The sequence below is a fragment of the Chelonia mydas genome, chromosome 11 (assembly GCF_015237465.2).
Source record: "Chelonia mydas isolate rCheMyd1 chromosome 11, rCheMyd1.pri.v2, whole genome shotgun sequence".
Lineage (NCBI taxonomy): Eukaryota > Metazoa > Chordata > Testudines > Cheloniidae > Chelonia > Chelonia mydas.
The window spans coordinates 41,833,403-41,857,409 of NC_051251.2; the positions used below are offsets into that span (position 1 = coordinate 41,833,403).

The following is a 24,007-nucleotide window of genomic DNA, read 5'->3' on the forward strand; positions in this document are numbered from 1 at the left end:
AGAGAACCAGCAAAATGCTTATGCACCACATACGTCCCTCTTAAAGTCCAATTATCCCCCTCCACTCCCCACCCCCATCCTTAAATCCAGTATTTTCTCCATTTAATTTCAGTACGTCTCTGTGGCTCCTTTTAAATATGGAAACAGAAACTGCTTACTCAGCAGCATCATGAGACTCAGATTGCCTCTCAGGCAACCACAGCAAAGGAACAAATAGAATCTTAAGCTTTGGGGGAATGCTGAGAATGTTTAGGACACTAATATTCAAAACCAGTGTATTGCACTGTGTTCAGATTATCAAGTGACACCTGTCTTTTAATGTCTAATGTTTAATAGCTCATGACCTGACAGAGCCAGAACCACTTTGGCAGGATCTGGACAAATGCTTTCAGGACCAGTAAGCTTTTCCAATCACTGGTCCCGGGTGAGTGCTCAGAAGGAAATATTTCCAACCTTTGGCATATCTGAGCTCATAATCAGGCTTTTAGAGTAGGCTGCTGTCGTTTCCCTGCTCATTCTGCCATATCCACTTCAACTCAGCTGCATGTCACATGGCTGAGGTACAACTGGCTGAGGAAGTTAAATAAGGCCATCAAATTTAGCTTATTTGCACTGTGAATATTAAGAGCAGCAGCCCATTCTGATTGCTGCTTCCAGGCACAAGCAGCACTGGAAACGGTCCTCTGGAACTCTTTAATGGCCTTTTTAAAATGCAGACTTTAAAAAACCCCTCAAGTTAATGGGTCAGGTCCCTTGGACAGAGTAATTGCTGAAGAAGAAGACACATTCAGGATGGCTGGAAATTTCTGGGGGCAAAATATCCAGGGCCCATTAGAAAGCTATCTATGTGCATAGGGGAAAGAGTGGCCAATATGGTTAAAAGAGCCTTTGAAAGTAGAAAAAGAATCATACCAAAAATAAGGTAGACTAGAAAAGTGACAAGGGGATGCTGAATTAAGGACGTGTGATAAATAAAGTGGGTGGATAGCTCCCTTTGATGGACACCCAGCCAGCCAGTTGGCTGTAAAACTCCTCTTGGTAGCTGTTCTTTATTTGCTTTACCTGTAAAGGGTTAAAAAGCCCCCAGGTAGAGAAAAAAAAAAAGTGGCCATCTGACCAAAAGAGCCAATAGGAAGGTAGAACTTTTTAAAATTGGGAAAGAAACTTTCCCTTTGTCTGTTGTTCTCTGGGCTGCAGGGGTGAAGCAGCAATGCAGTAAGCAGCTTTAAACCAGGTATAATTATAGATTATCAATTCATACCTCGAACCTACTTATCTGAAGTCTCAGATACGTAAGTAAAATTAGGGAATGTCTAGAAAGATGCGATTAAGGTTATTTCTTTTATTCCTTATTGGCTCGTGGACTCCTCGGTGCTTACCCCAGATGCTTTTGTTTTCTTGTAACCTTTAAGCTGAACCCCCAAGAAAGCTATTTTGGGTGCTTGATTTTTGGAATTGCTCTTTTAAAATCTAGCAAAAGCCTAAGTTCCAGATGTATTTTCTTTCTTCTTATTTTTAATAAAATTTACCTTTTTTAAGAACAGGATTGGATTTTTGGTGTCCTAAGAGATTTGTGCATATGCTGTTTGACTAGCTGGCGGCAACAGCTAATTTCCTTTGTTTTCTTTCTCAGCTCTTCCCTGGAGGAGAGAGGGGGGTGAAAGGGCTTGAGGGTACCCCCCAGGAAGGAATTCCCAAGTGCTCCTTCTTGGGTTCAAAGGGTTTTTTTTTTTTTTTTTTTTTTTGCATTTGGGTGGTGGCAGTGTTTACCAAGCCAAGGTCAGAGAAAAGCTGTAATCTTAGGAGTTTAATACAAGCCTGGAGTGGCCAGTATTAATTTTTAGAATCCTTGCAGGCCCTCACCTTCTGTACTTGGCGTGACAGAGTGGGGATTCAGCCCTGACAATATGGAAGAGTAACATCAAAAGCACATGAAGGAGTACTACAAGCAAAGGATTAAAGGGAACAATAACAGTTTAATAAGCAAGAGGATGAAAATGAAAAGTGCAGGTCAGTTACTTACAGTACTCCTCACTGTGCAAATGGCACCTTCTTACTCAGAAGATCGGCACTCTTGTTAGTCTGGAGAGTCAGATAAAACAGTTACCGATTTTTCTTTACCTGTTGTTTGAGATGTGTTGCACTGTAGGGGTGTGTGCACCTTGTGCACAGTTGTTGGAGAGTTTCCTCTCAGCAGTACCCTTTGGGGCAGCAGGAACGCCTCATGCCACTACTTCCCCTTTGTATTCAGGACTAGGATTAGGAAGTAATGGGAATAAAATCCCCTCCCTCTGAATGACATGGGAACGTCCTCTATGGCCCCCATGAGGAGAAGAGCCTAGAGCTCCTGAAGTAGAACTCTCCCAAGAGAGGGGTCTCTATAGAAGGATGGGGTAATGGGGGGATAGAAGTAAGTTGAAGGGTATGTCCCAGCTCCACTGTGCTTAAGACCCACAGATCCATGGGGATGGAGGTCCAAGCACTCAGGAAGCGGGATAGGCAGTTGGCAAAAATTGGAGTGGGGAAAGATGGTACTTTGGTGAGTGGTAAACTGCTCTCAACCAACAGGTCAAAAATGATAGTTTGATAGATACCTAGTTTGCCTAGAAGAACTGACAGCTGTAGGAGAGGAGGATGACAGTCTTGTAACTTCTGCTCCTCTTTTTAGATAAGTCCGAGGTATGCAGCAAGAAGGGCTGAAACAGCTGGGACTGTTGTGGGTGGAATGATTTTCTTTTTGCAGCTGATGTATAAATCCTAAGAGGGTCGCCCTGGAAACCTTAACACTATGAAGGGTCTCATTTGTCTTATTGGGGAAGAACCAGCGGCCTTCAAATGAGAGGTCTTGAATCATTTGTTGCCTCCCAGGGAAGACCTGACAACTGCAGCCAAGATGAACACTGCACAGTGATGGCAGAAGCCAGAACTTGAGCCCATAAAGTCCACCACATCCAAGCTCGCTTGCAGTGCTGTTTTGGCAACAAATTTGCACTCATCTACCATAGCAGTGAACTCCTTCTTTGCCTGATCAGGGAGCTTGGCTTTGAACTTCAGGATATTATCCCACAGACTTAAATCCTATCAACCCAGCAGAGTCAGCTGGTTCATGATCACAAGCTGTAAACTCCCTGTGGAATAAGCCTTCCTGCTGAATAAGTCTGCTTTTTTTTGCTTTTTTTGGGGGGGGTAGAGACCTGGTGTCCCTGTCTCTTTTTTTCATTAGCAGCAGTGACTATCAGGGAGCCTGGAGGAGCATGGTTATAGAAGTGCTCAAATCCCTGTGAAGGGACATAATATCTTCTCTCCACCTTTTAGCAGTGGGAGGCAATGGGCAGGCACGCCGCTGGGCTGCTGGGCATGCTCAGGTCAGGATACATATCATCCAACCTCAGAGGCTGATGAGGAGTCTACTTCCTCAGACCATGGTGGAGATGGCCCCTTTGTACCAGGGAGACTAGCTCAGAGCCCATCACTGCCTCTTTGGGTGTACAAACTGGACACTTTTCTATAGCCTCAATATCCTCTAGAGACTTTTGGGGGAACAAAGTATAGCTCATTCCTAGCAAGGCGCATCTTAAGAAAATTGGGGTGCCCCCTTCTTTGGTTAGAGTTAGGAGAACGTATTTAATTTAAAATGGAAAAAGAATAGATCCCTCCAGAGGCGCGTAACCAATGGCTGGCACTGCTTGCTTCTGAGACAGGGCTACTTGGCTGTGGCAGCTTTGCATTGCCACACCCCACCCTGGGTTAGTCTGTCACTATAAACTGAGCTCTGTGCCCTGCATCTGCCAACAGAAACAAACCCGTGGGTAGTGGTACAAGCACCAAGGGAGGATGTGGAATCACTAATACCAGCTGTGATGATTTGGCACTGCTTGTCATAATTTATGAATATTGTGTGGGGTTTTTGTGATGTTTGCTGCATGCATATATTGTGGTAATTCAGTTACAGGATTGTCAGGAAATGCACCCAGGAAGGGGAAGGTGAACCCTGATGTACATTTCTCAGCACACATTTGTGAGACAATGCAAGAGCTATTTGTTTTGATGCTCTGGTGCAACCTCCTGCTGGTTTGCCAGACAGGTTTCCCCCAGGAATAAATTGGTGTCTGTGAAGGGGTCAAAAGACTCAAGAGACACACACTCCCTCAAAGCAAGAGTCAGCCTTTTGAGACTGAGAACCTACAGCCTGCTGTGGGAGAGTCTTGGAGAAGTTAGACATGCTGGGTCCCCATCAAGAGGATGGCTTGATTCAAGGTCAGATAGATGTGTAGACCTTTTGCTATATTAAAATCCTCCTTTTTTTTAGGTTTAATGCTTTGTTCCTACTGCTAAGAACAAACAATGTTTTAAGAAGGCTGTCTGGTCACTGTTTTCACTGCTGGTCACAAGCTCCCAAAGGGAAGAACGCTGCAGGTTCCCAATCTAGTCAGACCTGCTGGATAAGCACCGGACTAGATAGACTGGCTGCTCGACTACAGTATCCTGTGTACTTTGCCTGAGACCTGTGAAGACATACTCAGTGACCACAGAGAGGTCAGAAGTACAGCTAGCCCTATTACCATGCCACCAGAGACCTCGCCTTGATACTTAACTCTCAGTGGTGGTTTATAGGGCTAAGAGACTCAATGGTACCACAGAGTGGGAGAATGACAAGATGTGACTTGGGAGTTTCCCTTCCTTCTCAAATAATTTCAATAGGGAAGAGCAGGTAGTGAAAACTCTTGGTGGAGTATTGCAAATAGCAGGACTCTAGTCCAGACAGCAAGCTTATTTAGTTGTGTTTTGGGGCTGTAGCTCACCAAAACAACAGTCAGCCAGAAAACACTGAGCATACAGTTTGGCACTGGGGCAACAGAACTGAGTGGGGGCTAGTGAGGGAAACATTGTGGGGGGTGATCTGTATTTCTGCCCATGCAATATTTCCTCTGTACTTGGGAGGGCACAAGACAGGGCAGCGTGGGTCCTGCTCCTCCTCTGGCCCAGGCCGCTCACTGACAGGGAGAGAAAAAAGAAAAGGAGTACTTGTGGCACCTTAGAGACTAACCAATTTATTTGAGCATAAGCTTTCGTGAGCTACAGCTCACTTCATCGGATGCATACTGTGGAAAGTGCAGAAGATCTTTTTATATACACACAAAGCATGAAAAAATACCTCCTCCCACCCCACTCTCCTGCTGGTAATAGCTTATCTAAAGTGATCAGTCTCCTTACAATGTGTATGATAATCAAGTTGGGCCATTTCCAGCACAAATCCAGGTTTTCTCACCGCCCCCCCCCCTCCCCCGCCACACACAAATCCACTCTCCTGGTGGTAATAGCTTATCTAAAGTGACCGCTCTCCTTACAATGTGTATGATAATCAAGGTGGGCCATTTCCAGCACAAATCCAGGGTTTAACACGAACTTCTGAGGAGGGGTGGGGGGGTAGGAAAAAACAAGGGGAAATAGGTTACCTTGCATAATGACTTAGCCACTCCCAGTCTCTATTCAAGCCTAAGTTAGACAGGGAGAGGTAGTCCCTGGAGGTGGGGGTGCAGCTGGGCTGGGCTTGGAAGGGACAGCTAGGCTGAGCTGAGTCATTTTGGGAATGGGGGAGGCCTGTTTCCCCTCCAGGGCAGAAGCCTCTGCCAGTTGTATAAAAGCAGCAGCCAGCATGGGAAGCTAGATGGGCGGTTGCTCTGGGACAGGGAGTGTGGACACCATTCTGAGGCAGGTGCCTGAGTGTGCTGCTTCCTAGGCCGGCCGTGCACCTCCAAGGTGAAGGCGAGTGCTTACCCCTTTCTCCCCCCGCCCCCTGCCACTGCCAGAGCCCGAGCTCCCTCTGCGCAGCACCCTCCTCCGCTCAGATCCCCATACCCAAACCTCGCCCTCCCCCTTCGCGTTGAGCTTCCACCACCTCTTGTTTGGCAGAGATTTACATATTAAAGCAGGGAGGAATTTAGTCCACAGTATATTGCAAATGTCTATACCGTGCAAACACACAATATAACTCTTGCAGAACAATAGTACATTCAGAGTTGTTTTGTTAAAGTTGCAGCAAATTCTTCAGCACCATTAAGATAGCAATACCACTTTCCTGGGCCGCTGTCTTGAATGAATAGTAATTAATTTCAGTCCTTTCCCCTTCATTTTTATTCATTATTCAGGAAAAATAGGCTGCAAAGGGAGAATTTCAAGCCTAATATTGTATCACCAAAACTAGTGAACAGATGCTTGTTGCCAACATCAGTTCAATGTTGACTAAAAAAATCCCTACAATAGGAAATATTTCGGAAATGGCTCACATTCACAAAAGCAGCAGTACTCAGTCTTACCACAGGATGGAGCTGCTGTCTAACTTATCTGAGTAGTAGCACATTTGCTCTGGTTTTTCATTGTTATTCAAAATGGTGTATTTTTATTTCACCATTTTGTCACTTAATATTATATTAAAGTCTCCTCCGAGATACATTTTACAAAGAAACATCTTCAGGCTGTATATAGAGCAGTCTAATGTGATTTAGTCTCCAGTGTTCTCAAGCTCGCTTCAGTGAGAAGCATGAGTCCTCTGTCTATCCAGAGACCAAGTACAATCAGTATAGTGGCAAAGCAAGTTCCCATGCCAATTTGCCTTATTCCTGACCTAGTATGAACAGGGGTAGAATGATAATTCGGTCCAAGGGTTTTCCCATATCACAAGCCTTGAGCAAATGAACTAATAATGACAGCATTGGTGATTTTAGTAGTACATCACACACATGTCTTACTTCTTTAACGTTAACTTTGTAAACGGCCAGCTTGAGTATTTTTCCCTTAGAAAACATATGTAAAGGAGAATAACATTTCACAAAAATACAATGCTGGCATTAAGCACAAGGAGAAAAAGGAGGCTGCTTAGCACCTTGACATCCTGCTGCAGCTCGGCAATTTACTAGCTGGCCCTATCTCCTTTTTTAGCACCAGGACTACAAGGGGAAGCAAAATCATGGCCTGATTCCCCTCCCAGGATCATGTTCACCCCCCAAAATTACAAAGCTGGGCCTGTACACAGGCCAAACAACAGCCACCATATGCTAATGAATAAGTTACTACTCAATTGGTCTAGATTTCAACCAGCGACCTAAAGCTGAGAGGTTCTGTAGCCCAGTGCCATGGGTTAACCTGCTCCCATTCTCCACAGTGAAGTATTGTTCTGATTTTGGCAACACAGCTGAGTGGAAACATCAAAACACATGCTGTGACTACCTGATCCAAAAAGAAACTGGATTTCCTTCCCCTGCGTATACACTCCTTTTGTGTTAGTTTCAGAGAATATCCCAGTTAACATATTGAAGGCAGGAATGGCACAACATTTTAGGCCGACATTAGAGCATATTCATAGAGAGCAAATGTTGATTTCAGAAATATAAGTATCCACAATCTGCTTCTAAGAATGGCTCTCAGACAGTAAAGGAACAGAAACAATTCCATGTTACCCGTGGGTGTGTCAACACAGCTGGAATTTTGAATATGGGGAACAATCTACAGGCCAAGAATTAATTGGAGAAATCACAGACACAAAGGGGCTAAATTCACACAAGTTACCCCCTCAGCATGACTACATCTTGGAGTACATTGACACTTACAGCTGGGGGTGGGGGTGATTTCCAGATGGAGGAAATTTACACTAGCTCTGATCGAGATAGTGTGCTAAAACCAGCACATAGCCGTAGCAGTGCATATGGCAGGAGGGGTTAGCCACCTTGAGTACATGCCTGTTGCCTTGGACGGGTACATACTTCTCTCGCACTGCCCCAGCCACCCAGTATTTTTAATGTATTCAGTCAATCAGAGCTAGTGTGGGTATGTCGCCTCGAGCTGGGAATCACACCCCCAGCTTGAAGTAGAGATACACTCTTAGAAAGAAGGCTGAGGCTGGAAGGGGGGAGTGAGCATGCAGGGGGACAGGAGATCTGGGACCAAGGAATAGGTCTTACTACACCTAGTTTCTCAGGAAACTCTGTGGTGGGGCAAGGGAAGGAATCCATGACACCAGCCCGTGAGCAGCCTCTCCACACCCATTATTTCAGCCAAAAGTGGCCACACCTTGCTGCCATGGGGGGTTTAGAATCACCACTTTAAACACTGAGCCGGCTCCTGGTGTGCTTCCAACAGCTTCCTTTTGTGCAGACTATTTGGGACAGGCACAGAGACCTGCTCTGTGAACACTGGGTGCACGTTACCTCTGCACAGTTGCTCTACCTGTGAAACTTCCTGCACGTGGCTCCTTGAGGACTTGGCAGCAAGGAGGTCTTGTGCAGATCACCTGTACTGAGCTGGATTCCACCTACAACACCTGAAAGGAAAGTTGCCCCCTTCTTGCTGAGCCAAGCAGAGTTTCCATGGGCAGAAGCACTTTTCACACAGTCACCTTGAAAATCACACTTAACAATAGAATTTTAGAGCCCTCTGCTGATGGCACCTCTCTTGCTAATGGAAGGGTCATTTGTGACATGGCCAATACAGAAACCACATATCAGAGATTTAAAACCAGCTTGAAAGCTAAGTTTAGATAATGATCTAAAGCATAGATAAAACATGAAGTGAAGAATCCCATCATCAGTTAGACTTTATCGACATGGGCTGCAGCTGGGGCACAATCTGGCCCTTAATATGTTTCAAAGTTAAACATTCTATTTATACATTAATGTTTTTTAAGATTGTTAAAATGGGTCAGAACCTGGTTTACAGCCATTTCCTTAGCATTTCCATAGCCATTTCCATAGCATTTTCACATTGCCAGTGGCACAGATCTTTTTCTTTTGACAAAAGAGACATCACCAGGAAGTGGCTCAGAAATGCCAAGTGTGGAAAAATCATTTTAATTTTTCCTTTATTTGTTCCCCATGGGAAGTGATTCTTAGCTGTGCAACCTTCAGACAGCTGGGAAGAACACAACAGGTAGAACAATGAAATGTATTCAATAAAAGCCTACGAAGTGAATAAAGATGTGCTACCCCTGGCCAGGGATAGTACACATTTTAGATTTAATGTTCATCCTTCTTGATTTAATTCAATAAGACGACCAGCAAACACGGCCAATGTTCCAATAATGCAAACCAGCATGAAGATACCAAGGAGAAGATGGTCAATTACCATTGCAACAAACTTCCATTCTTCTGCAGCCTGGACATGAAAGAAAGAGGAGACAGTTAGAACCTCCCAAGAGCTATATTCCTTACAAGGCAGGATATGGAAGTGTGGGCAATTACTGTCTTGTGCAAAGGAAAGCTTTTCTCTGGCTTCTAATATTATTATGGAAAAATATTCACTTTCTTTGAAGTGACAAGTTAGTGGTCTGCGATGCCTGTGCTAGCTGGACTCACAAATTCAAATTAAGGGATGATTCAACCTTCCTTTCAACAGCGGCCTTAAGAACAGAGGTCCTGTGTGCTCTACAGTGGTTGAAAGATCAGATTGCTCATTTTGTACGAGCAGAGATTTGCCGTGGTGTTTCCAGCCAAGACTCTTGAACACCCGCCCCCTTCCCACACCCCACTCTGCAGTGTGCGGACAGCTGCCAAAGTGGGCATTTCAGAGCACTGCAAACATTTGGCCACAGGCTTACTCCTGATTGTGGGGACTTATAAATATCAAAGCTAGCCTGGGTTTTAATTTAAATAAAGAAGATTTTCAAAACGCCTTCCAATTGGCTTTTAATGGAACACGTGCTCCTAAATCCCTCAGGCTCTTTTGAAAATCAACCTCAATACCCTTTAGACTGCAAAATGAGCCTTGAAAGTGTCTGCCAATTGTGAGTGTTCAAAACCAGTCACCATTTTTCCTAAAGGTTTTAGGTTATTCATGGTCCCCATTTTGTCCACCCAGCAACCTTCGGGACACAACACCCTTTTCTATAGGCCCCTGGATTTTTGTGGGGAGCCAAACTCAGTTCAGAGTTGTGGGGGACAATGGTGCCCAAGCTGGCTTTGCCAGTACAAGAACCTCCAAGCTACTTGCTCAGAGCTGGGGCTTTTGCTCAGCAACTTCTGTGGGGAGACAAGCAGTGTGAGCGAGCACAGAGTAGTGTGCCAAGCACGGGAGTGGGCACATAGGAATCATACAGTCTAATACTGCCTATGACAATGACTCTCTGTAACCTAAGGCTTTTCCAACCTTTCTGCCTGAGTTTTCCCATCTGTAAAACTGACTATTAGATTTACCTAGTTCCCAGTGGGACTGTGATAATCACTTACTATTTTCAAGTACTTCATAAGTGCTACATTTCACCAGAATGGCTACAACCCCTGGCTTGGTTTTGCAATTTGCCTTGGAAACCTTTTGTAAATGTTAGAAATGATGCACAGACCACACAGACAGCTGAGCTCCACTTCAAGAGGCTGGCAGTGACTCAAAGAGCCTCCTTTACAAATGAGGTGCAAATCTTCAAAAGAGCTGAGGTTGGGCCTCCCTTTTTTCAGGTGCAGTTTTCACTCACAAAATGAACTCAGATGCAAACTGGAGTATTTGACTGAACCTCTAACTATCTCAGCTGAGCCAGCATTTCCATTGCAGTCGAACATTCAGGTGAGAATTTTGCGCTTTTTTTTCATATTGTGGCCCAAAATGAATTAGTTAAATTGGGGGTGCCCAAAATAATTCTCTCATCAACAAGCCCCAAGCTCAAGCTGCTGCCGCCACCCATCCAGAAACATCTGCATCTCAGTGGTGCTTTATGTATATAATTAAGAAGTCTCTGGGATCCTTCAAAATGATAAGTGCTGTATCAGTATTAAAGTTAACCTCCAAATATTAGAAACGACTCAGGACAGAAGTATATAACCAGGTGTTATAAATAAGGGTTTTAGCACATATACTTAACTTTCTACAGAAGAGGGGCAAAGCTAGCTTTTCCTGGGAAATGCTGTCTAAGCCTTCATTTCGGTGGTACAGTAGAAAAGGCCAGTGTGTTCTAAAAGATGCTTATTATGTGCCCCCCTATAGGAATTATTTGGAGCACTGAGTCCACAAAATCAAAGCTTACCAAAATTGGAATTAACATTTGCATATCACATGTAAGATCTGAGGTGGTGAAATAAAAATGTTTCTGTTAGCATGGAGTTTTGTTAAGGTTTATTTCCCAGCTTTGAGTGTACTGCAAACTGCCTATTATATTAGGAAAATGTCCTGCATGAAATACATTAGGAATCTGTTTGGGAATATTGTTAATTTCCTTGAAACCATTCTAACTATCTGTACTCACTCCTCTCTGAGTTCATGTACTACACTTGGAAAATCTTAGTGCATAATTTTTTTCAAAGACTCAATTGTCATCTGTAACTTTTATTTATCATTCTTTACAGATTGCATCAAGGGAATAACGGGGCTCTTTGATACAGCAGAAACTATGTTTGGGGTGTACTTGTGAGAAATGGAAAGATTTATTATTCCCAGAAAATAAAGTGTCTTATTTTAAAAGCGAAGGATGAATCACACATAAAAAATGCCTTACATTACTGGATTCTTGGTCTGATTTCATGGTTTCAGCAATGTATTTGATTCCCTCTATGGCACTTTTCACATCTGGGTTTTTGGTAAGTGGGGAGTGGAAGTTGACGGCAGCAGGACATGGTTTTCCAGAGATTTCTGAAATATCAATGTCTTCTGTAAAAATCCTTTTCTCTTGTTTATCCCTGGATGGTCGTTTCATTGTTGAAAAAAACATAACATTTGGGATTGTGTCAATAAAGATCTGAAAAAAGAAATTGTATTAGTTTAGGGAGATTGTCTTACTGATGTGGCATTACAACAAACAAAAGCAGGTACAACATTCTTAACTACCAAATAATCTCCTCTACTGGATTTGCTAGAAATTCCCTGTTTGAAAGTATGTCACAGCCCAAGCCTTAGTCACACTTTACTTGTCCTGTATAAATCTGATGCCCTGGAGCTTACTGAATCATACACAAGCCTCTCACACATTTTCAAGAAACAATTTCTTGCTGCTATATAAAATGTATACTGATTTAACAGGATCCAAACATAACCAGAGTATAACACCCAGGACCAGAACCTCAACTGGCATAAATTGGCATAACTCGACTGACTTTAATGGAGCTATGCTGATACACACCAAATGAGGATCTGGCCCACACTGTCTAGAAGTGTTGCAGAGAAATCCTTTTGGCCTGCTTTTGCTTGTCCCTTCTTCTTGTTGGCTATCCTGTTTCACTTACATAAACACAGATTTTCACTACCTTCTTTAAATCAGTGGAGGTTTTTCTTCCTGATCACACAGCATGTACAGACATGGCCTTTTAAAATTCCTCACGTTCTGCAGGGGATTTTCTGCCTTGCAGGGATTCGATAAAATAATATTTTTTAAAGTTCCATTAAAAAAAAAAAGAAGACAATTTCTACTGCAACACAGGAGCAATTTTAAAGATATAGGTCTGTATGTGGTAGGTCTGGCCTACATAGTTTAATGCCAGTTCATGCAAGCTGGGTAATGGAAAGACTAGCAGGAGTGGCCACAGATGGTCTGGGTTCCCTGGTGGAGACATACCCACAACTTTGCCATGAGTCTTGGTAAGGTCTGGTGGCCATCATTTAAGTTGGAGAGGAAGATTTCCCTCCCTTCCCAAACAGCTGTGGAATAATGCTGTTTCATAGGAGAGTAGGGAATAGGCTGAGGAGTTGTCATGGGAGCCCCAGTTGAGCTCCACTCTGTGGATCCACAATGAACACCCGGGCAGGCAGCTGGCTGATGGAGTTGGCCACTTGCTGGGCCAGGAGTCATGCAGCCTGATAATCTGTCAGTTCCCATAAACAGCTATATAAGCAACCTACCTAATTCCTTCTCTGTCCACAGCTGCCACTTTGTTTTGCCTCATCTGCCTCCAGGTGTTGGCTTTTCCCTCTGATAGTCTACCCAACAACAGGCAATTTTGCTACTTAAAGGAGTGATTTTGCAGCCCAGCCAGGGAGCCCTGAGATTTATCTGGATTAGGAAATTCCTCCCAACACCTTGAGATTTTTAACACATAAACCTCAGAGTGAAATATTTAAGGCCCTGCTCGAGCAGAGAAATTCACAAATAATCCTTCTCACCTTCCTCACCCACTGTGGCATAATATGGGTACTTGGGGAGCGATGGTGGGTGTTGATTACAATGACGGTAATGATGATTGATGCTATGACAAATACCATGGTAAATAACATGTATTTGCCTATCAAGGGCACTGCACTTGAAGTAGAAGGAATCAGCTCCACAATGACCAGAAGGAACACAGTCAAAGACAGCAAAACAGAAATGCTCAAAGTCATCTTCTCACCTGCCACACAGAACAAAACAACAACACTGCCATTAATGTGGTACAGTGCAGAGGGTGTTAATCAGGGAGAGAAATAGAGTGTGATTTCTTGGGTGATTGGTTGTTGGTACATTTTGGATACTTGAATGTATACCTATACATCAGGACTACTTTTATATCTCCCTGCATCACAAGAAGCAGCAAACCTGGCTGGTCATTCATGTTCTTCTGCCACTGTGGAGGGATCAAATTAGGATCAAGCCCCCAGCATCAAGTTGGAGTTTTCCGGGACAAAACTGGGACTGGGGACAGGCTGAAGGTACTGACAACTCACTCGCTATGAGCATGAGTATGTGCTGCAGGAGTTAAGTGAGTAAACTCAGCCTCTAATCAGGGCTTGTGCCTTTGGGTTGATTTCCTCAGCTCCATTGGGTGGCTTTGTTTTTTGCTCTGGATAAACGGCAGCCTCACCGGGGGCTGATTGAATGGACAAGAGAGCACACGGCCTTAGAGCTCAATCGGTATTTGAGACTTCCTTTAGGACTAAGGTTGCCAATTTGGTTGGACGTATTCCTGGAAGTTTCATCACATGACATAATCTTTAATTAAAGATTAATCTTTAATTACTAGACACTCCAGGACAATCCTGGAGGGTTGGCAACCTATTTAGAACTAAGGATGACAAAACTGAACCACAAAGCACAATGAACATTCATTTTGTTCTGTTCAGTCCAGTGGCAAGCATTTTTTTTAAAAAAGCGCCTGATAAGACCTTACATAAAAGGAAATTGAAGGAAAAAAACAACCAAGGATAAGGGACAAAATCCTGGCATGGATTAAAAACAAATTAAGCACCAGGAAATGGTTGCAGTGACTAGGTGCTTTTGTCAGATTAGAGAGCACCTAATAGTGAGGCACAGAAAGAGCCCAGGGCTGCTTAATATATTTATTCATGCCATCACAGAAGCTAATGGTTGAAACAATCCCCTACCCAAACATGCTATATCAGGGTTTCCAGTGTCACCCTTTGATTGTTTATTAACATATTCAATACATTAATTTCAAAGGCACAAAACCAATCAGCTGAATCTTGCTCCCAGTGAAACGGAATGAATGATTTACCACTGATTTCCAAGGGAGCTGGGTCAGGCCTGTATAATAGCAGTTTTAGAGTTTAAATTGTTTCTCAGCTAGGTTTATAGCGTCCATCACTTTAGGGGCTGATCCTGACAGGTCCCATTGACTTAATTGTTAGTTATTGCTCTTTCCTTTGAGAATCAGGAGCTTATTACTGTAATGTAATAAATGCACATACCTGAATCAGTGGGCAGATAAAACACTAACCCAGTTAAAAACGAGAAGAGCAGACAGGGAATGATGACATTGACAATGAAGTAGAGAGGCAAGCGCTGCATAAGGAAGTGGTAGGTAATATCCAGATATGGGGTGTCAGGGCAACAGGCATAGTAAACGAAGTGCTTCCAGCCCCGGTAATCTTTCATCACCCACTCGCCGCTCTCCATAAAGTTGCTCATATCTGGGCGATCACTCTCCTGACAGTATAAATAGTATATTTCAATATTAGAGCTACTGACCAATAAATTATAGAAAATGAGAGAGAGGGAGAAAGAGAGACAGACAACATATACGATTGAGGGAACTCTTTGTTCCAGGAGTGAGATACTGATACATGTGTAATCACAATCTAGTGGCTGTATCCTAATACTAAGCCCTAATACTACTACAGCTAACAAAGAGTTGCCATAGCTGTACTGAAGTCAATGGAGCTGTGCCAATTTGAGGAGTTGGCTCTCTGAGCTTTAGCCATGCTGTTGACCATGAAGTTTATGCACTAAATGTGTGCAGAATAGCTCTAGAAGACCGGTAGTGCTGAATACTGCTGGTAGTACACTCTATATTTTGGCATCAGTAATTAATAATTTCAGTAATTTAGTACCTGTTTATTTTTCAATCAGAGCAGTTTACAATTAACATTTAAACCTGAGACTTTAAAAAAAAAAAAGAAAAAAGGTGTGTGAAAGAAGAATTCAGGTTAAAATATTCAATGTCTACTGGTACTCTCATTTAAAAAGTTGATTCATACCGGATTTATGATAACCACTGTACCATCATACGTCCAAGTGCCCAACTTCATACTGCAGTTCTGCTGGTCAAATGGAAAGTGTGTGACTATAATTTCACAGTAACTTTTAAAAATTGCTGGTGGTGTCCACATGATCTTGCCTGTATGTTCTAAAAGAACTTTGGTGAATTGATCAATAGCAAACTCACCATCTGCACTGCAAAAGGAAGAGGAAATTAACAGTGACATGGATAGCATAACTGACATACATATAATAGAGTATCTATCTGAAGAAAACTTGGAAAGGGTATATACTGGGTAAAGGGGTTGCTCTGAAGTAACTGCGTGGAGAATTTGGCTCATTGAATATAAAACCTATGGGTCAAATTCAGATCTGAAATACCAGGGTGTAACTCCCCTGTCATTAGGTTATGAGGAGGCGTGCGTGCCAAGAATTTGGTCTTGATATTCAAAAGATGGACAGGTTTTCTGTCCTGCACTGGATTTACTATAACTGTCTCAGACCCTGTTTTAGACGTTCTCTCTCCCGATCTTTTCCATTTACTAATCCAAGTGACGCTCGGCTAATCATTCAGACACATATGAAGTGTTCAAATAGGTACTGAAAAAACACCAGGCTGATCATTGGTCCCCTTCCTCTACTTCAGATTCTGTATTTTTTTGTTATAAGAGGCTCTATGCAGAGTTTTTGTACCATTAGCACTACTTACTTGTTATAAAGAACAAGATCGGGGTGCCAGATTATCTCAGATGGGATACGAATTTTTTTCAGCCCACCATATTCTTCTGGATTCCATTTTAGGTTGACATCCGTCCATTGCTATAAAAAGAATTTTAGCTAGTGGAAACCTGTTATTGGTATTGCTGGAACTAAATAAAATATTTCCAAGATCTACTGACTGTCATACCGTTGATACATGTAGATAGGCACAAAAGTACTGTATGTGTCCTTCTACCAATGCTGCTTTCTTATATATGTTCAAACAATACATGATGATTACCTCAATAATCTAAAATAACTGTAACACAAATCTGCTGTTTGAAACAATATCAGAGAAGGACATCTTGTCAAATGCAAAGTGTCTTTTTTCAGGAGCTCCATGTTGTTCAATGGAACTTCAAGGTTCCAGGACTGTATAAAGAAATCATCAATCAGTTCTGCCATCTGCCTAAGCTGCTTCAGGAAACCATAACAAAAAATGTTGTACGTGTAATATTTATGTCTGGAGATCAGCACTTTCCTGATTAGGTCCAGGGCATTGGTTTGCTTTGGAATAGCAAGAATAATGAGATTCAGAGGTTACCTGTTTCAGGCGTACATTGGTTGTTACAATCTGATTTACTTCATCCTTCAAACAACAAACAGAAAGTTTAGGGAAAAAGCTCACTCAGAAGAAATGTTTGATGAGCTCATATAAATAAACACAGTTAAACATCATCATTCATACTGTACCACATTAATAAGCTGAATAAGCTGCAGCCCAACTGTGACTACAACAGCCTCACGATGATCTTCCACTGGGCGCACTACTTTGTTGTAGTTCTTGAATAAATCTTCAACTAGACGAGTTTCATGTTCAGAGCACAGGATCAGACCAGCTACAGAACAGCAAATATGTCATCCGTAAGACAGTGATAGAGTAAACTGCAATCTTGGTAAGGACATCCTGCAAATATTACTGATACAAAGTCATGTGCCAGTTTAGTGAGGGACTCTAACCATAACAAAGCTTATTTACTATTTCATTGCTTCTTTTTATTTGTAGACCATGTCTTAGGCTGTTTCATAGTCATCAGGGATGATAACCAATTCTGATTCTGAGTAATATTTGCTTGCAAGAGTAAGTATCATTCAAAACACATACAGTTCCATCCAGGAGACCGACAAACATCAAGGACTCCCACCACCAAAGTTGGAATCAGGCTTCATGAAACTCCTAAAACCTATCTCACCCTGCATTTTTGGATAGTTAGGCAAACTGAAGACTCATTGCCAGGCATTTCTTGCATCTTTTTGCTTGGATCCACATTCTTGTCCTTCCCCATAACACTGGAGGTTTAAAGAATATGCACTAATAATGTTAGTATGTTTAGCTAAAAGTGCCACCTTGTGGCTTGTTGTTGTTTTTTATTTATGTAAGCTTATGCTAAGCTTTGAATGCTGGGAATTGTTGGGAGTGATTCTCAGCATGGCTGTGTGGTTAAGAAGACATTAACGCTATGTTCCTGCAATCTGCTCCCTGTGCACATCTGTTGACTGATCCAGCTTCATCTTGTTTTATATCTGAATTTCAAGTGCAACAGCATGCAAGTCAGTCATTTCAAATCCACATGGAAAAGGAAACAGGCTTTCCCTCTTAATTAAAAGACTCATGTGACTTCAGACAAGATAGACCTAACACTTTATCTTTATTTAATGTTCATTCCATTTCCTCTTCCCGTATCTTGCTCACTCACGCTTTCAGTGAGCAGACATATACAGAAAAAAATCTGCTTTAGAAATTATTTTGATCAGTCGCATACCCTCATGATGAGTTCCCATTTCATTTTTGAGAGAGCCACAAGGGAATGGTCATCTTGCAGTCTTATTCCTACATACTTTCATCTTTTCTTTAGAAAGTGGTTGTGTACATCTGCTTCAGGTCATAGTGAAAGCGAACAGTTGGTATGTAAAAATGGCCCTTGCAGATTTTGCATAATATGGAAACCCAAACCTCACAAGTTGGGAGAGGGATAACATACAATGCTAAAGCTCTTTGCTACAGCTGGAAGCTGCTATCAACTTGACATTTTCAGTAACAACGTATTTTTACAAGTCAGTTCATTCTCTTCACACTGGCAGAGTACACATAATAAAACTACTTGTGAAAATAGCTGGGGTGTGCCATGTGGTTGAGAAAGCATTAAATTAAATTCCTCTACCTACAAGGGACCAAACTGCAGCCTGGCTAATGCAGTGTTACAAGGGCACAACACGTTTCCTTGTACTCAGTATCAAAGGTAGCAGCATGGAAGGCGAAGCTGGCTCTGCAGAGCCGCCTGGTTTGCTCCCAGTGATCTTTTCATCCAGCAACAGGAATGGACTGCGATGGGAGCAGATTTAGGTCAGAGGTTAGCACTTCTGAAAATCCTTTTTCTGAGCTCAGACTCTTGAACAGGTTCTTAGGGCAAAATCTTGGCTCATTTAAGTCCATTGGAGTGTTGCCATTGACTAAAGTGGGGCCAGGATTTCGCTCGGTTTCTAATTGATTTACTCTCAGGTCCTTTAAGATAGTTGAGCTGGGAATCTGAGGATCCAGCTGTAATCTGCTCCTGGGTCTCAGCTGCTTTGTACTATATGAAATACTTTTCTCCAAATGGATCAGATTTACTGAAATGATACAACTCTTGCTATTAAGATGCTTGGATGGCAAAACACGGAAGTTTACATCACATTCTGCTGCAGACAAACAGCTCCTGTTTCCACTGACAGGAAGGGCAGTATTGGGTGTCATGTTTCAGACGGTATGTTATGATCACAGAGTCATATTTAGGTCAAGAGTTACACTGGTTTCTATTAATCCAATTAACAAAATCCTTCCTACAGTTCTATTCTAATAGGTCTTGGTAGGAATATAGCAATTTTTTAAATTTGGTGAAAAATATTTAAGATTACAAAATACTTAATCTCTTAGGGGAGAGTTTAATTGGAATTATTAATAGGTCCCAGCACAACACATGCAGCTGCCAATCAATTCAGTATCCTTATCAGTATTCCCCACAAATAAATGAAAATGTTTGTTACAGTATATTGCATTTCAAGCCATATTTGCTAAAAATCCCCAAAGATTTCAAAGTCTTTTTTGTTCTGTGCTAAAACATGGCACATGGCAGAAAAAAAGCAGCAAATGTAGAGGGGAGAAAGCAGCTCGACTTTTGAACTCAGTGCATACTGTGATTAAATCATCTGAATATTTCTCCACTTGTTCAGTCTTCAAATGTGAATAAACTGATATCATTGCACTTAGAAGCCAGTATTTTATTAATTTTGTATGTCATCCTTGCAAGTTCATAAAGCTTTATTAACACAGTTCACGTTATACACAAGGAGCAGTGGGCAACACATTAAGCAATGAACCAAACCAAAAATGAACCAACTGTTGAAATGAGCTTACCTGAGCAAAAGAAGAGGAGGGGTGTGTAGTGGAACTTCATTGTGTGGCCTTTTGTCTCTGCTAGACACACAGACTAGCGGGGACCTCAAAGTCTTCACAGTCTCGCACTGAGGAGGGTTCTGCTGCTTCCTGATACACAGCTTGGAAAATGTGACTGCTGAGCTATTGTTTTACACCACCTGCTTATGGGAATGACAGCTGAGAGTGCAGGAACAGCAACATGCTATATTTGCCCAGTCAAACATCTTCTCTGGTTTACAGTGGGATATTTTTTTCTAAGCATAACACATTCCATGGTAAAAGGAAGATTGTTTGTAGAGTAACTTAGAGTCCAAGTAAGGATTAACTAGAATACTCCCAACCTAAAAAAACCCTCAGCTGCACATAATCTTTTTTGACCTGAGTGGTTAGCTGAATTTGGGGTCTTGTCAGTTTCAGCCAGGAGGAGAAATTGGTGCTGGAGTCCGATATTCTTTGATGCAATCCTATTTACAAAGAATGTTCAAGGACACAGGATTTTGTACAAAGTAGGAATCAAACAACAGGAGACAGTTTCCTTGCTCAGTATTTCAAGATTCTTTTTCCAGCCAGCATTCTACCAAAAAGTTCTCTCACTTAGCTTTCTCCCAGGCTACAAGCGCATCTCTGGTGCTTACTTTTGCCTTCCTGCTTGTTTCTGTGGTGTTTCTCACTGCATCTGATCTCACACAGAGCTCCACCAAAACAATACCCAGCTGCGTGTGTTTGCATTCAGCCTCAGTGAAAGCCCTCTGCCCACATAGCTCAGGTGCTGACTGGCCTTGTGTTCGGCCTGTGTTTTGGCTGGTGGCTCCTATCGTTTTAGCTCTCTTACTCCAAAAGAAGCTTAACTGCGGATTTTTTCCTCAATGGAAGGGGTTTTTTTTACCTCTCTCCTCTGAAGCATCAGGGGTGGTCATGACTGGAGATGGGACACAGGGCAGGGCAGGCCAGGGCTCTGAGGTGGCACCGAGTATTCTCGCTCTCAGGTGCTTGGCTGGCTGTTCCGGCTCACATGCTCAGGGTACCTAACTCATTGCCATATGTTGGTTCAGGAAGGAATTTCCCCCAGCTCAGATTGGCAGTGTGTGGATGTGGGTCTCTTACCAGGATTATTCGTGAATATCTCACTTAATCATTTCCCTGCCATTGCAGGGCCCTCAGACAACCAGTCCCTTCTATTATCTGCCTGTGGCACATAGTAGTCTAGTCTCCTATGGGTCTCATTTCCTTTGGTCTCATTTCCATTGTTGGATTTAATGTGTGGATACTGGGTGGTATTGGTGGCCTGTGACATACGGGAAGTCAAACCTGATGATCTTGTGGTCCCTTTTGGTCTTAAACTCTATGCCTCTATGATTATTAACTGCTTCTTCCAAATGAAAGGTGGCTATTATACCCTCCAGCTTCAGCCACGTTTCACCCAACCCCCAGAGTAACACTGCACAAAGATACAAATTCATGATGATATCACTGGAATGTTAACCACCCAGCTTCAGATATGCACATTTTGTCTGTCCCAGCATTCCTTGCATATCCAAGCTAGGAATAGCAGGTTCAGTCCCAAACAGAGGCAGTCAAAAAATTACCATTGTCTTATGCCTATTATAGGTCTGGGATAACATAAGGTTCAACCATTCCAAAAAGCCTAGCTATACTATTGTGTTCTGTTTGGAATCAGCCAGACATGGAATGTGTAAGTGGCGCAGAAAATCTGTGCACTCAGCATGGCTTACTTTTCATGCAGCTGTGTAGACCGCAAAACAGAGTCCTTATTTCTGGAGCAAACTGCTGTACGTGGGATACCTAGCTATAACTTACTGGTTGAAAGTCAGAGGTCCACATCTGAAGGATGTTGCAAGAGTAGTTTTCTCAAAAAAGACCTATAGGGACCCACAGCCTGAATGGAAGGGGGGTAGAGTTTAACTGGCAGAGTGTCTGGATTCAAAAAATTCCCCTCCAGAAGCTCAGGCCAGCTGAACTCTGAATTTTAAATATGCACTGACAGAAATGAAAGTTGTTTGTTGTTAACAATGTAGTATGACTAGTTATTATCTTGGTGAAACTAAACAGACAGGAGTGAAAAGAGCAGTAGTGGGAATTTATCTGGATTTACAGAGATGCAATACAACACCTGGTTTCCATAGTTTGCTAAGAAAACTGTTTTCAGCTTCAAAGCCTCAAGATGCTTTACAAAAATCATTTGCTAATAGAAGACAGCCAAATCCTGCTCTGACTTATTTCCACCTAACCTCAGCCTTTTGGTCTTTGAGACATTGGTCCCTCAGCACTGCCTCCCCGGTCTCAGATGGAGCCATGGCCTAGGGTGCTGAAAGTGCCATAGCAACACATGCTTTAACCACGCAAGTGAATAGAATGGAGTGATGGGTCCCATCCAGGCAGGCTATAAAGAAGAATTTTAACTCAATATTGTCTGAATTTAGGATTTTACATTTTTATCTGAATTTGTGAATAATACCAGGGCTGAGTTCAAAACCCCAACAATGAACTGATGGTATTGAAGGTAAATCTTCACTGCAGAAGGGCGCCAGCATAATGTAATCGATCAGTTTACAAGTTAAACTGGTTTCAGCCTGATTATTAAATGTTTCTGGTGGAATGCTGGAGAACACGGACTTTGACTTAGAAAACATTAAAAATTCATACACACACTTGCAGGTAGTCACTTCCTGAACTATAGTGGGAGATGGAGGAGAAGAAATGGTACAGAAAGACGAGGCGAAATGGCAGCTTCATCTATGTCATTTGTTGACATGAGAACCAGAAATGAAATAAAAAAAGGAATAAAGATCATTTCAAACAGGGCAGGGAAAAGGGGTGGGTAGGTTTCTTTGTCTCCAGACCACTTCTATTACATGGTTTAACTCAGGCTATTTAATTCACATGGATCTGCAGTGCAATCCATCATTTAAGAGACGGGGGCTGGGGGTGGGTATTCAGTGCACGTGTTTGTGTATAAAAGCTTTAAGCTAGTGTAACTGACTATACTGTCAGGAAAATGAAGAGGGATAAGAGCTGAGAAATAAATAATAGAAGCTTGTTTACTTCATATATAATTGTAAACCAAGAACACCTTAACAGTGTTTAATTCAGTTTGATATGCGAAAAATGGCATTGTTGGTGACAGTAGATTATGGCGCTATCTGATAACAGAAGGCAGATTGTTTGAAAAGTAATTTGTACATTTGCCATGTGTTTGATACCAGATTGCCCCTAGTTATATACAGTATGGCATACATTTTCTACTGGAAACCATCACACTCTAGTCTGGCAACTCAATAATATCACCAGCAGGTGGCAACAGATGGTTAGAAAAGATGCAGTGGGCACATCAACAGTATTTAAGAGATAACTATCACAAACAATCACCAGGAAAACCAAAACAGAGGAAATACATATTTTCAACAGGAGATGCAGTCAAAGAATTAACTACCTTGAGATCCCATCGGAATGCACTTTTCACATTCCTTCCAATGTATTTTTAAGAACAGCACAAGGACTAAACATTAATTCGGTGGTCCCTAAACTGTGGGGTGGGACCCCTACGGGGCTGCAAAGGAACATTCCAGGGGGCCCAGTAGGGCCCGGACCAGTCCCCATGGGGGGTGGGGAGGGAGTGCCACCCAGCCCTGCTCTGCCCCCAGCTCCACTTTGGCCTCACCTCCTGCCCCAGCCACAGCTCTGGCCCAGCTTCTGGCCGTGGCCCCGGCTCCTGGCCCTGCTCTTAGCTGAGGCCCCAGCTGCATTCAAAAGTTAGAGTTTTCATATCAGACATGGCTCAGCCCTCTTGTGTAAAACTATGTAGAATCAAAAGTCTGTCCCCTTTCTGGAGTTTTGATTATTAATAAAGAAATTAACAATGAGATACCAAATTCATCTCAAGCCACCTTCTTAGACTCGGCTGCTTCTAGGGTTCCTATTTCAGGACTAGGGTTTAAATCTGGTGCTAGCTGAATTGCACCCAGGGTTAGACCCTAGTTGGGTTGGGGGGAAAAGTTGGCAAAACCCCAGTTTGTAAGGGTTCCTCTCGCTTGCACCTACCTCCAGTTCCCAAGGGAGAATTCTGGCATGGCAGTACTCCAGCTGTTTCCCCAGCCATGCTTCCTACTTTGAAGAGTGAAAAGGGATTACAGCTAGCTACAACAGTGCTTTTCCCTCTTGGAAATTCTCCTGCATTGAGGGAATCCTCAGGTAGCCTACTTTGCACTGTTGGATCCAGTCTTCTCTCTCAAGGTAGCTAGGCCCATCTCCCTTATATCTGTACGGACTAATGAGCCACCTGCATCAGAGAGTTAGTAAAACACACTTAATACTTTCCCAGCAGGTCAATCCATGAAAACAGAGTTCATTGTTTCAGCTGCTAGCTTGATACAGACGGCTATTGATTTTTCTGTGGTAAGACATGTACCAGGTAGAGCATTTATGACACACTATTA

The 24,007-nt window shown here is 42.6% G+C and overlaps 1 protein-coding gene and 1 long non-coding RNA gene across 2 annotated transcripts; one reads left to right on the plus strand and one right to left on the minus strand.

The window, feature by feature from the left end:
* The first annotated feature begins 1,178 nt into the window (after positions 1-1,178).
* Positions 1,179-4,150, plus strand: LOC122462439. The gene is made up of 3 exons (XR_006284976.1): positions 1,179-1,234; positions 1,856-2,010; positions 2,669-4,150. It is a non-coding gene; the product is annotated as an uncharacterized LOC122462439 (long non-coding RNA).
* Positions 4,151-8,739: 4,589 nt separating this feature from the next.
* Positions 8,740-19,746, minus strand: CHRNA1 (cholinergic receptor nicotinic alpha 1 subunit). Its single transcript, XM_007060526.4, has 9 exons — positions 19,533-19,746; positions 16,832-16,977; positions 16,683-16,727; positions 16,089-16,198; positions 15,379-15,574; positions 14,590-14,827; positions 13,072-13,295; positions 11,474-11,713; positions 8,740-9,147 (listed from the first exon to the last, which is right to left on the minus strand). The coding sequence occupies exons 1-9, from the start codon at positions 19,570-19,572 to the stop codon at positions 9,016-9,018; spliced, it is 1,371 nt and encodes a 456-aa protein (XP_007060588.1). The 5' UTR covers positions 19,573-19,746; the 3' UTR covers positions 8,740-9,015.
* Positions 19,747-24,007: the final 4,261 nt, after the last annotated feature.

Coding starts and splice junctions, on each gene's coding strand:
- CHRNA1 (XM_007060526.4), bottom strand. CDS start 19,572: ATGAAGTTCCACTACACACCCCTCCTCTTCTTTTGCTCAG. Junction 16,728..16,831: donor TTATTCAGCTTATTAATGTG/GTACAGTATGAA, acceptor TGTTGTTTGAAG/GATGAAGTAAATCAGATTGT. Junction 14,828..15,378: donor CAGTGGTTATCATAAATCCG/GTATGAATCAAC, acceptor TTATACTGTCAG/GAGAGTGATCGCCCAGATAT.